This window comes from Malaya genurostris, chromosome 2 (genome assembly GCF_030247185.1).
Source record: "Malaya genurostris strain Urasoe2022 chromosome 2, Malgen_1.1, whole genome shotgun sequence".
Classification (NCBI taxonomy): domain Eukaryota; kingdom Metazoa; phylum Arthropoda; class Insecta; order Diptera; family Culicidae; genus Malaya; species Malaya genurostris.
The window spans coordinates 297,785,458-297,799,402 of NC_080571.1; the positions used below are offsets into that span (position 1 = coordinate 297,785,458).

The window sequence follows — 13,945 nt, forward strand, 5'->3', positions numbered from 1 at the left end:
TTACTGCAAAATATCTACCCTCAAAGTACAACATAACGCATCATGGAGGATGCTTTTCGTTCTATTATTTGAGCTAATCCAATCACAAAACGAGATAATCAGGAATATAGCCAACTCATTGTCTGTGGCGGTAAAAAATAATGAATATAACTTTACACTATCGACTCTAACTTCTGCTTCATAGCATATCTGTCTATTCCTATCCAGTGAACTGTGTATTGATTTAGCCAAAACGAAAAGTGAAGTTATTACCGCCACCGCCGAATCCACCAAAACCAGCATCACCACCTTGGAACTGGAAAAATTGTCGAAACATCTGCTGCGGATCAACATCTGCGGGAAACCAAAACATGAAATTCCGTAGTCATGAGGGTTGCTAGTGTGGAAAAACTTACCCGATTGTTCAAGATCTTCAATGTCATAACCATTATCATAACGTGATTTTTTCACTGGATCTGAAAGAACGGTATATGCTTCTCCAACTTCTTTGAATTTGCGTTCCTGATCCTTCTTTTCTTCATCGGAAGAATTCGCGTGACGATCCGGATGATGAACCAATGCACGTTTGCGATAAGCTTTTTTAATTTCATCCTCCGTGGCCTGCTTGGAGACTCCCAAAATTTTGTAGTAGTCTTTACGTTTTGATTTCTTTAGTTGAAGTTTGGCGTCTTTCAGTAGATTCTTGATTTCAATAGTTTTTTCAGACTTCAAAGCTTTTTCATAATCTTTAACACATTCCTCGAAATTCTCCAGGGTGTAGTAAAGCTTTGCCCTTTGCAGTAATGCCTTCATGTATTTTTCATTTAATTGCAAAGCGCTAGTGCAATCGACGATGGCATCCGATACATTGCCGAGCTTTGAGTTGACTAGCGCTCTATTGTAGTGCAGTTTGCTGTTTATATCTCTATTCATAGGGTCCAAAGTGAGGGCTTCAGTATAAACTGTCAAGGCTTCTCTGTACTTGCCAGTTTTGAACATTTCATTTCCCCTTTCTTTGCGTTCTTTCAGCTGTTTGGCTTTGATTCGCATCACTTTGGCTTTTTTGTGATCCGGATCCAGTAGCAGTGCTCTCTCAAAATGCAACAAACCTTTATCCAAATTATCACTGTAGTAGAGCGTTAGTCCACGCACATAAATGGCATCGGCATTTGTCGGATTGGAGTGCATTATACTGATCGCAATATCACCGGCCTCGTCGAATCGCTCCAGCATGGCCAAACATTCTGCCTTCAACAGTTTGTAATGCATGCTGCCCGGTGCAATTTTGATCGCATTATCACAGTGGTACAAGCATGTGCGATAGTCTTGCTTATCGTAGCAGCTGGCCGCTCTCTCGTTGAGATCACGTAACTGCTTCAAGCTTTGTAACTCTTGCTTCAGACTCTGGTTTGCAGGATCTAGTTCCAGGAATTTTTTGATTGCCTGCTCGGTTCCGATTAAATCACCTGTAGACAAAAAATGTCTGGTATAATTCAAATTGATCTAAAAATGTTGAATTCATTTTAACAAAAGGGACGGGTACAGCGTGATGAGTAGTTCGATACCATTCACGCCACCCATGATGGGGGGATCGATTCCCTATCACGCACACTTGATCAGAGTTTTCCTGACCCGAAAGTCGAATGAATGATTAAAATCTCTATAATCGAAACCAAAAAAATGAACAAACATATTGTGCTGAGATGAGATAAAATGATTATAATATATTATACATATGCCTTCGGTATAGCTGGATGGTCTCATGTTTATTCTAAAGTCCTATTCACATGCTGCATCCTAGAGTTCTGACTGCGTCCATTGGCAGAATCCTTTGTCTGCGAATACCAATGCGGTTTTCGACGGCCCAGATGTTCACCTTGCAACAATTTCTCGATAAGTTTCGGGAGTACAACTTGCAAACTCATCATGTGTTTGCAGATTTCAAAGCAACGTACGACTCAGTTAAACGAAACGAATTGTGACAGATCAAGTTAGAAGATGGCTTTCCGACAAAGCTATTCAAGCTGATTCGTGCGACTCTCGATGGATCGAAATCAAGCGTAAGGATAATGGCGCAGACGAATGAATCACGAACTGTACCAAGTAACAAACATGCAAGCATTAGAAGGCTTATTAAACACGGCAGACTACAGTGGACTGGACATGGTGCAAGAATGCCGGGAAAAGAATGGAGAGTTCGTCGACTGCGGGGTAGACCTCGCAATCGCTGGGTGTGCGCAATCGAAGAAGACTACACCGCGGGAGTACAGAACGAAGGCTATATCCTGGAAATCTAAAATTCGTTCGGCAGTGTTCCGAAGACGGGATGTGCAAAGTAAAGTAAGTATATGGCAATCAGTTAGTATCTTTCTACTTGCATAAAATTCATTGATAGTTACAGTACGAAAAAGGAGACATATTTGGTGTTATTGAAAGTCTACGTAACTGTATTACCTAATGACAATGTTCGTGATTTTGATGTAGCTTCAAAATTGTCATAATGTAAAATACAATATATCTATAATTATAAAAAATATAACATTTCCTCCCGTTTTAAACCCTTATGGTCATTTGACAAATGGGTAAAATTTACTTCCGATGATATATTCATTGTGATTTATATTCGATTTCCAAAGCTAATAGCTAAAGCGAGCCTTCATAAGCTAATTGTTTCTTCAAGAGTACATGCGCGATCAAAGTGCATTTTCGATTATTTATCGATACGTCTACTAACCCATGTACACATTTGAAAAAAATACAAACATCAGCAAAAAAACTCTCTCACATTACCTTGTCGGATTAACGTTTCGCCAGAAGGCACAACGATAATGGCTTTTATTTATAGCTTCACTGAACATCATTATGCATGTTGTAGAGCCCCAACTTATGCATAAGTTTACCAATATCATTTCACCTGCATAGTCTAAAAATACCGTTCGCTACTTCGTATTGTCATCAAAATAGTCCCTATCCTATTCGAATAAATATGTTATGAAAAACACAATAATCTTACCTAACAGCAGACAGCATTTGGCAATTCGCATGTAACCCTTTTCGAATTTTGTGTCCATAGTGACGGATTGCTTCGCATCCCTAAGAGCTGATTTATAGTCCCCGAGCATCATGTAAGTTGCTGCCCGATTGCCATAGTATGCCGGAGAGCCCGGACACAGGTTGATGGCTTCTGTATAGAAATTAAGTGCTTCATCGTACCGTTTGATCTTATACTGTTCGTTTCCAGCATTTTTCTTTTCTTCGGCAAGGCTACGATGTTGGACAAAAAGAAAAACAAAAGAAACCGGTGAAACCAAAACAGTTATTTTTCAATTACGCCTAGATTCACATTCAGAAAAACATGTCGGTCGCCATCAGCAACATAAGTTAACCAGTCGTACCAGTCTGACAATAAATTGGATTTTACTTTCTCGTGTGACCTCAATTTTCATGATTACCCACAACGTTGTTCTTTCTCAGTTTACCTTACGTTCTCGAATGTCATCATTCTACGTAGTTGAATTAATGAACTGGTATCAAATTTCCACGGATTTGACTCAAAAATCGAAAAAATCTTCGAGGAAAATTTTAATGTAACACTCAATATCTTCAGTGCACCACAAACCAAGCAACCAGGGCTACGTTGTCGTACACCCTCTCTTTGTGCTCTACACAAGCTGAGCTGCGATAAAGGAGTGTTTTTCGATACGAGATACGAACAGACAATCGAGAGAGCATGTTTGATTTCTTACGAATGTCAACAGTATTCAGAGAGAATCCGAAGTGGTGAATATCAATGTCATGCATTGTCATAAAGGGGTTCTCGAGTAATTTATTTAGAAGCAGAGATGCCATTTATACAGATTTATCTGCATTATACAGATTTTTAAATGCTCATACAGACAATACAGAGTACAGATTTTATACAGATTTCCTCAATTTAATACAGATTTATCCAGATCTCACAAAAAGTAAGAAAGAAAAAATCAAACTTTTCTGTCTGAGCTATCTTTTAGTATTTGATTCCAGTGACGAGATAAAAGTCTGTCAATCAATGGACAAATCACAAATTGACATGGAAATCTGTTGTGAAATCCATTTATATTATAATTTGAAACCGATTTGAACTGATATTCAAGGAAGTAATGGCATCATGAAACTTTACCATCAAACTAAGAGCTGTATGACCCGACTTGACGTTGCATATTGGGCGTTGAAATTTTATGTCAAATAATGAAGTCAACAATTTCAAACTAGATAAATAACTCGGTTGATTTTTTAGAAGGCAATAAGTTGTTCACTTTCTCTTCTATTAATTACCAAGCGGTTTACACGTTTATCACTTAACTCTTTGCATAGAATGATACCCGAAACTTTCGACTTTCAAACAACTGTGAAATCCAAGAAAATCTTTTTAATCACATCACAATAATCGAAAGAGAGAGTGAACAAAGAGAAACTGTCACTTGCTCTTATGGTCTTCTGCAAAGTCAACCGATATATACGAAATTACAATTCAATTGTTGTGGATAAAAAAATGAAAAAAAACTATGAAATTTCGTCGTTGAATATTCTTGTGAGCGCGGCAATGACTGATTGAATCTACCATCCTACAACCACGTTATATTGGAATAACATCTTTTAGCCTCATTTTGAGGTAATAATTTCATTTTATTAGTGAATACAGATTAATACAGATTTTTTATACAAAGCAATACAGATTTTCTATGAAAATATTTGGCATCTCTGTTTAGAAGGGATGAATATCCAGAAGCTTAGGGCATATTCAGGAGTGTTCTAGTTCTAGATGCATAATTTATGTCAGTTTAAAAATTTAAATCTAGAAATTATAACAAAATAAACTGGCAGCCCCAGCAGCGTTTTATCTGTGTTTCAAATATAGAAAAAATAGAACGGCAATGTATACCAGTTTTAAATTTGACAGTAGAACTGGTCGAATAAATAAAACTAAAACGGATTGCTGGGGATACGTTTGTTTCAGTTTCATTTACATTATAGACCACCCATATGAATCTTGCATCTGCTGAATTTGCTCTTACACTGATAACAATCGACACGTCCCACATGTACTCGGCGGAGAGATTTCCCCCCAGACGGCTGGCTATGTCTGCCAGCCATTTTTTGCCGGAGTTGCACGAATACGTTTGCAGCTATTTTGGACTTCTTATTCATATTTTTTGCACTTGATATTATTGAAAAAACATATAAACATCAGTACGGCGACACTTCAAACTGACATGTTATGACATTGATCTGAATCATAAAGTTACACACTTTAGTCTTATGTTCAAAGCATTCGACACCAACATGTCCACTTTTGAAACACAAATGGAGCATGCTTGATTGCTCAGTGCGACTAGAAACATGAAATTCATGTAGAGAAACACATTTAAGAAAAGTGTTGATTTTTAGCAGTGTACATTTAACACATAATGAGAATTCTGTTTATGGACGTTTAATGAATCTATATTGTCTATTAGAACACCGTGCCGCAACATTGAGGAAAACTTTTTACAATTTAAAAGAACCCTGAACTTAAAATATATAATGATATAAAGCGTTTTATATGAAAACGATGAACACCACCTGGTAATATTCAATTTGAAAGAAATAAACTGTAGGTGACCAATCGTTTGTAAAGCTTTCAATTTCAAATTCAATTACTGGCAAAGTGCAAAGCAACGATTTTTTCGTTACTTCAATAATACAAATAGATATCAAAATTAGAATGATATGTAATCGCCAGTGAGTCGCCTAAAACTAATAGTTTTGTGCTTGCCATGATACACTTGTGCCATTGTCACAAAAATTGTGCATTACATTGATAACAAATCTGCCCCAGAGCGCTACGTATTGTGCCTCAGAATGAGAACGATTGTGCTCAATTGTGCCATTCGTGGTAAATAAGTAAAATCTGAGCTGTACTTACGTGTGCGTTAAGTTGTGATTAACACACCGCTCTAAGCGACCGTCCCTTGTGTGTGGTTTATCTGAATGGTTTCGATATTGTAAAATGATTTATGGTGTCTATAATAGTATATCGGCTTAGTAAGCTGAGCATTGACAGGTTCAAAAGCTCTCACATTGCTATAACCTATTGTACTGATCTACTCGTTCAAATGTGTTAAACGAAAATAAAATAATAACATTCAATCCAGCACCAAACAAATTTTACAGTCAGACTAATTTGCAATTGGCGTTCCTCGTCGTTTAGTTTCTTTTTCATCTTAATATTGATGTCATTCTATTTTTAAGGATTACAGAGGTTCTGCCCCATTGGGTTACTTTATGAGCTGTTTCATCACATTTCAAATAATTCAAGTAGTAAAACCCTTTCTACGTATAAAAGTTAGCTGCGAGCACATTTTTGTATCATTATGTATTATATGAGAGTTCTTAATAAAATTATTTGCTTATGAATCACAACGATTAAACATTGAACTATCGCCGCCCAAAAAATGCTTAACATCATACATTGACTTTCAGATGGACTGAATAATGGGTTCTTATTCGACTGGTCGCTTTATGTACCCGATCAACCCGATTTACATTGAAGCTATAAGCTATGTGCAGTTTAACATGAACTGCTATGCACAGATGAGTCGAAGACGAAACGTAAGCTCAAAAATAAAAATAAAACAGTCATGTCGATTTTTTTATAGTGAAAACGGGATCTAAAAACGTGGTTTCGAAAAGGTTTAGGCGACGCTTTAAAGTTTAGACGCTTCGAAGACAGGGCAGAGTACGAGTTAATTCGAAGATCTGTAGAGCTTTATGATCGACTTTGAACATTTCAAATTATGTTTCAGATATATATCTATCAATTACATCAATAACACAATTCAATTTTTTATAGCAACCTCCTCAAGTCTGAACTAGCGACTAGTACAACGGATCCAAATGATTTTTCGATTTATTGTATACATTTATTCGTTGGAAAATGCAATAAAAATCACGATTACGTAATTCGAATAATACAAATAGCTCGCATTTTCTCACTCAATCCCGACAGATTTCCAAATCAATCGAGAGAAGGCTGATTTTCAATCGAAATCAGTTGTTTCGGAATTCACGCTGAATTCAACATTGAATTCCAAATTAAAATATTCCGTCCGTTCGGCTGTAATTCGGAGTGCTGATTCCTGAAGACTTCTTTCTTGGTCGTGTAAACCGATTTGTATGTACATTTGCGGAAGCGTGCACAGGCCACACACGCTCGTTCAATGTTAATCTAAAGTGAGTACAATTTCACTCACTTTCGTTAAAAGTGGAACTACTCTATAGTGAGTAAAGCTTGTTTACTCACTTTTGAGTAAATATGGTATTTGTCAAATTCTGGGTAACATTTACTCAGTGTTACAAATGGGAAAATTAGCTCGAGTGAGTAAATATTACTCAATATCATTCGAATTGAATAAGAAATACTTTGCCTAAACAAATACTAACTTACTTCTATCCAACGAATGGAGGAAGCCGCTACCTGTTCATCGGTCATTGGAAAGGATCCGTTTGCCTTCCTACGTTGCCCACGTACTGGCATTTTGTACAGCATTCGTAGAAAAGCTCTGATGTATTCTTATACAGAAAAAATAAGTAAAATACTTGCTATATGACTGACCACTTTCTTACTGTCTTTAACCTGCGCGAATTGCTTTGAGGTGTATAGTAAGCGTTTCAATAATGTGCCCTTATAATCTGGATCCGCCTCCGACAAAGGGAAAAGTTCAGTGAACGTAAATTTTCACACAACATTTTCAAAGCACTGTGAGTAAAACTTGTTGTCAATTTTAAAACTGAGTAGAAGTTACTCAGTCTTCTAAATCAATATTACTCACTTTTTGACATTTGAATTAAATAAGCAAAAGTGAGTACAAGTTACTCTCTTGAGAGTAACATTGAATGAGCGTGCAAATCAAAAGCGAAATTCACCACTATTCAAGACAATCCAAATAGGCAGTGACATATTACTCGAAAACCAACAAACTGTTTGTTTTTGCTAAATTCTCTAGTACAACATAAAAAATGACTTGTATATTTAACGTATTTCAAAATAACTATAATCTTACAAATTAACTAATTAACATATATATCGTGTTAAAAATTTGGAATTATTATGTTGCTCAATTGCACCTCTCTATCTTGCTTCTTGATCGCATTAAATAAAATTCGATTCTCTCGCTCTCGTTCGAGCGTTCGACTGTACTACGAAATGGTGTTAGTTGTCACTTTAGAGCAGTGGATTTTTTCGTGGTTATGTTCGTCTGAATCGCTAAGTTTCAACCATCCAAAGCAGTGAAAATTTACATTTGCTTTCAATTGAAATCGATATATTTTCTAGAAACATGCTATGAAACACGATTAGTTCTAAGATTACAAAAGACCTGCAAAAACGTGGTGATGTAACTGTGTGTGCAGTGACGAAAAACGCGAAAAGAAAAAGAAGTTTCTGAGCTAAAAATTACGTTCACTCAGCGACGTTGGCCGTTTTTACCTTCAGTTGTAAAGAGATCTAATATGGCGCAGTAGATTCTACGTGTAATTTTGTGGTTTAGGTTGAATTAGCGTAAGTTACTGGAAAACTAATTCCGATAATTCTGTTTTGTTTATAATCAGCTGTTTTGTTGTGTTTTGTTTTGGTCCGATTACCATTGGCACTAACCTCATTCTTAAACCATAACCTCAGAAATTTTAGTTCTACGATCCATCCAATTGATTCAGGTTAGAAACTCAGGCAAACATTCCTCCATGATAGGTTTTTTTTCACGTTTCTTTTCCATATGTGGTAGTAGTAGTAATAAGTAGGATGATATTGATGTCACAACTACACACGATTATGATAGAATAAGCTGAAGGAAGATCGATATAACCATGCTCAATATCAACATTAAACTGTTCTAAGTTGCAGAATATGAAAATAAAAAAAAAATCTTTTTAGATATTCAAAATGGATCAAACTACGTTTACAATTTGGGACCCATCTCAACCTAATGCAAAGATGCGAATCATAAACATTTCCGGCAAAGGCACTACACAGTTAGTTGAATCTATTCCCGGAATCGATAAAGCTACCGGGTCTGCATCAACGGGAACCGAGCAAATTATTTTCCAGACTCACAACGGCCAAGAGTTTCTTGTTGATGAAAACGAAATTAGTCGAATTGATCAGATTCCACCAGAAAATTTAATCTACATGGCTGCAGATGATGGTTCGCTCATTCAGGGTGAAGTTGTTCATGTCCAAGAGGAAGAAGGAATCGCTGATCAACAAATTCACAACGACATAGTTGTTCAGCAGGGAGAGGAATACATGGAATGCGAGGTAACTGAGGAGGTGATTACGGACGACTGGGTTCAAACGGATGGACAGGATTGTGTCCAGGTTACCGTCGATCAGTTGGGAGCTACGGCAGTGATAGGTGCAGTAGAAGACGAAGTCACCGTTCCGCTTCCCACAGATCAAGACGAGTACACAACATCTCGTCCGTATCCCTGTGATTTCTGTAGCCGTCGTTTTCGGAAGAAGGCAAACCTGATGAATCACATGGTTGCTCATTCGAATGATAGACCCCACATATGCAATCTCTGTGGAGCACGTTATATGCGAAGGTGTGATTTACTAAATCATTTAAAACTCCACGCCTATTCCACCGATGAGCCGGAGGAACCATTGAGAAGTGATCCGGAGGATGATTGTTAGTTTTTTAAGAACCGATCGGTTTGTGTACGTGTTCTTATATTTTCTTTTTCACTTTTAGATAGGTATGAATTCAATAACACATCCTCGAGAGAACAAGAAATGCGTTCCCCATCAGTGGAAGAGGATGAAGAACTACTGGTTCCTGCTGCAACTCAATACAGAACACCAAAATTAAAACCTGCAAGAAAACCACGTGCCAAACCCACTGGAAGTGCTGGGCGATCAATGAAGAAGTCCACTCCAATTAACCATCGCTCTCAGCAATTTGAAAATAAATTCAGCGTTTCTGTTGAGCCTTTCGTGAATCTTCGTCCTCGGTTCCCGGTCACAGACGAGCGAAAGCCGTTCGTCTGTCAGCATTGCGGAATTTCTTTTGCGCGAGAGAAAGCTCTTGCCTCGCATGCCCGCATTCACGGAGGAGACTGCCAATTTGAATGCGAATCGTGCGGTGACCGGTTTTGGGACAAAACTATGCTGCAGAATCATGTACGGCAACGACATGCCGCGAATTTAGTAGTCGCCTGGACTGAACAGTCAGGTTCTACAGTGTACAACACAGAACTTCCCGAAGCGGTTGAACTGAACGCTGATGATGAAAGTAATGAGCGGCACTATTACTGTGACAGTTGTGGAGTGATATTTCAGAAGCAAGATCAACTCAAGCGCCACATAAAGCAAGCTCACGGTGTGAAGGAGCAAAAATGCGAAATCATTAATCAGATTGTTCAACAACATTACCAGCAACCGTTGGTAGAAGACGATGAGGAAAGTGGGGACCAGTGTGATGAAGATGAGTCACAACAGCCATTATCTTGTAATGTATGTGGTGAGAAATTTGCTGAAGCATTGGATCTACTAGCTCATGCAGAGGTGCACACTCGTTCTGAATCTCACAAATGTCAACTATGCATAGAAACGTTCGTCGACGAGATTTCCATCAAGGAGCACGTCGAAAAGTTTCATAGAGCTGAACTAACGGACACTAGCTGTGTGGTATGTGGTAAAAGTTGTAAAAATCATGCTGCTCTTCTGAAACACTCATGGGAACATACGAGAGAACGATCGAGCTACAGCACTCACTGTTGCTCTAGGTGTGGTAAGACGTTCTACAATAAGGCACGCCTAAAACGGCACATGGTTTCCCATCGAAACAAATCGGTAAAGTGTGAAATATGTTTAGAAGAATTCCCGGATGGCAGAAGTTTGATGAATCATAGGCACTCACACACCAAGTCAAGACAGTTTCCCTGTAGTGAATGTGGGAAAACCTTTGGTTCGCGATCTTCGCAACAAATTCATTTGAGAATTCATTCCGGTGAACGTCCGTATGGTTGCAGGTAGGTTATTCTGACAGTTTGCTCTATTAGCAATATTGAGAATGACTTTTATTTATAGATTTTGCTGGAAAGCGTTCGCTGATGGCGGTACGCTTCGTAAACACGAACGTGTTCATACTGGCGAAAAACCGTATGGTTGTTCTGTATGTCCACGAGCATTCAACCAACGAGTTGTTCTACGAGAGCACATTCGGTCTCATCACTCTGCGCCGGACGGCAAGCGAGGAACAAACGATCAGCCCTACTTTTGTTCCGTGTGTACACAACTATTCGAAAGATCTGCGGATTTGATACAGCATTTAATTCAACACAGCGATTTAAATACAGCTATGAAACGGCAACCGCCAACATTTCCGAGAAAGTACAAACGAAGGAAGAAGTTGAATTCAAATGAGACTGAAAAAGCTGTTCATAGTAAAGGCAAAAGAAGAAATGTCACACGTGTACCAGTCGAATCACGTTCAACGAAAACAAAAGAAGACGAAGAGCTGTTGAAAAATCCCGCTGCAATATTACTAGAATATGGAGCAGGCAATTCAAGTAAGCAATTGATAGCTTCTCCAAAATATATCGACTCATACGAATTACTAGCGTCAACATCGCCGAATTGCGCTAAACCTTCCAATTTAGATGATAGTGGGATAAATCTGTTGAGTGACGTTGTACTGGTGAGCAATATGACTCAAGAATCAAGATACAAACCCATTAAACAGGAATCACCGAAACGTCGCACTACAACGGTAACCAACGCGTCCGGAATTCAAACAATCTCATCCTCATTTGTTTCGCGTCCACGAATGATTCATACTCAGAAGACTAGAGTATCTGTAATCGAAGGAAAGCGCAAAACTAAAACTATAATAACCAAAGACATCAAAAGTCAACCGGAAAGCGACGGATACTCGACGATGGATTTTAAACGGACCAAGGGTCGATCAGTGCCCACGTACAATGAAATACCATCGGACAAAATTTCCTCGGAGAGTTTTCCTCTGTTGGATGATGGCCGTGAGGACGACGGCGATGTTGAAGATATATCGGAGGAAAGACAGAAAACATTAGATGTCTTCTCTAATGGTGCCAATCAGAGGCAAAATGTGCATGGATATGAAGAACTCATCAATCAAAATCTGTTGATGGAAATCTCTCGCAAAGATAAGTACATCGATAAATACAACAGTGATATAGTAAATGATTTGGAGGAAATTCTTCGCTCACCGATTAAAAGTGCCACAAACATTGTTCAACTTATGGCAACTCCTAAATCAACTCAACATAATCCCAATGAGAGTACTGAATTCATCGCAGAAAATGGAGTGGAAGAAGATTGCAAATTTCCGCGCAGATTGCAACCCGTGCAGAAAAAAATTAGTAAGGAAGAAGCCCAACGTTCGCTGACATCAGCACTTCGAAGTCAACGTTTAACACGTCGACAATTGGAACGAGAAGTTAACTTTCTTCGAGAAGCATACGCATCTGATGATGCGACTGTATTCATCAAGCAGGAAAAAGATAGTCCCGACAAACTGTCCTCTATGCTGTTAGTGGATGATCGAACAACGACAGCCTCTTCTTCACCGCCATTGATTAATCCTAAACTTGAGCCACTGCAAAGTATGGCGACCGAAACCGTCGAATCTTCCGAACCCAACCGATTCGAATGTGAAATGTGTTCTGCCGTTTTTGATGATCGATCCCAGTTACTGCTGCATGTGCCGGTTCACATATAAAATGATTGATTTTTATTGTTAAAAATACACAATGGTTTTGTTAATTTTTACCTCTTGTACTGGCAACATAAAATGCCAATTAAATTCTATTAAATGAAATTAACAAATACAAAGTTGTAAAAAGTTGAGTCATGTATAAAAAACAATATATAAATGTCACTTGCAAAAAAAGTTGAAATAAATAAAATTGTGAAATTAAAAATGAAAATTTTTTTCACTTAACAACAGATTCTGGTACCAGCGGGATAAAAATATGGAAAATTGTTCGTTTTGACGGTCACAGGAAAACTTGCCAGGTTAAGGATCGAATGTATTATCTGATCGTGCGTACCTCCTGATCAATCAATCCAGGTTTAACATATAAAATATGCTATTTAAAAATATCGCGCATGCAAATAAATGTATTCATATAAACACTCCATAAGCATGCTCATATTTCATGTCAATATTTTTATCAATCGAGTCATCTAGTTTTTGTCATTTAATATCGACTAGCTCCAACCGTTTGTCAATTATTTAAACATTGTCTCGTCGTATTACATTCGTGCGTACTAGGTATTAGCTTAAATGTTAGATGTCTACTTACGCTTGATTATCGATAGGAATGATTTCTTCTATATCCATATCAACCGGTATCAAATTATCAACTTCAAGAACTTCAAATGAGTTCGGATCCGAATTTTGGTTATCTTTTATTGGTGTATCCTCGGAAAAACTTCTCTTAGGACTGTCGTCAATCACTATCACATCATCATTTTCGTCACTCACCAAATCGATTATTTGCTCGTTCGACATTTCTTGTGTAATTTGCTTCTAGTTGTTGTATCTTATTGTGCAGCAACACAAAAAAATATTTTGTAATCTCGACCACAATAACGACAATATTTCAATATACAATGGACAACTAACTATGTTAGACAAAAACTACTCGTGTAAACGGCTGGTCAAGAAGCCAAATTGGATTTGCGGGGGCCTTGAAAAAATCATCTGACATTTCCGAATTCATCTAAACAGAAACAGGGATGCCAGGTCATTTATCCAAAAATCAGTGATCAAACTAAAAACCTGTCTGTGAAAATCTGTGTACGTTACCCGTACCTAGAGTGCCTATAACCAGAGTGACGACATCTCATCCGTAATTTTGGCAACACTTCAAAACATTCCATTAGCTTTACATTGAATTGACA

At 37.9% G+C, this 13,945-nt stretch overlaps 2 protein-coding genes across 3 annotated transcripts; one reads left to right on the forward strand and one right to left on the reverse strand.

The window, feature by feature from the left end:
• Positions 1-130: 130 nt before the first annotated feature.
• Positions 131-13,744, reverse strand: LOC131430692 (dnaJ homolog subfamily C member 7). 2 transcript variants are annotated; one of them, XM_058595845.1, is made up of 4 exons: positions 13,345-13,744; positions 2,993-3,243; positions 396-1,445; positions 131-333 (listed from the first exon to the last, which is right to left on the reverse strand). In XM_058595845.1, exons 1-4 carry the CDS (start codon positions 13,551-13,553, stop codon positions 224-226), a joined length of 1,620 nt encoding a protein of 539 aa, XP_058451828.1. In that variant the 5' UTR covers positions 13,554-13,744; the 3' UTR covers positions 131-223. The 2 variants fall into 2 exon arrangements, with proteins under 2 accessions (XP_058451828.1, XP_058451829.1); XM_058595846.1 differs by lacking the exon at positions 13,345-13,744 and adding an exon at positions 3,459-3,674.
• Positions 8,050-13,208, forward strand: LOC131430691 (zinc finger protein 236). Its single transcript, XM_058595844.1, has 4 exons — positions 8,050-8,557; positions 8,930-9,686; positions 9,750-11,028; positions 11,087-13,208. Exons 2-4 carry the CDS (start codon positions 8,939-8,941, stop codon positions 12,756-12,758), a joined length of 3,699 nt encoding a protein of 1,232 aa, XP_058451827.1. The 5' UTR covers positions 8,050-8,557; positions 8,930-8,938; the 3' UTR covers positions 12,759-13,208.
• Positions 13,745-13,945: the final 201 nt, after the last annotated feature.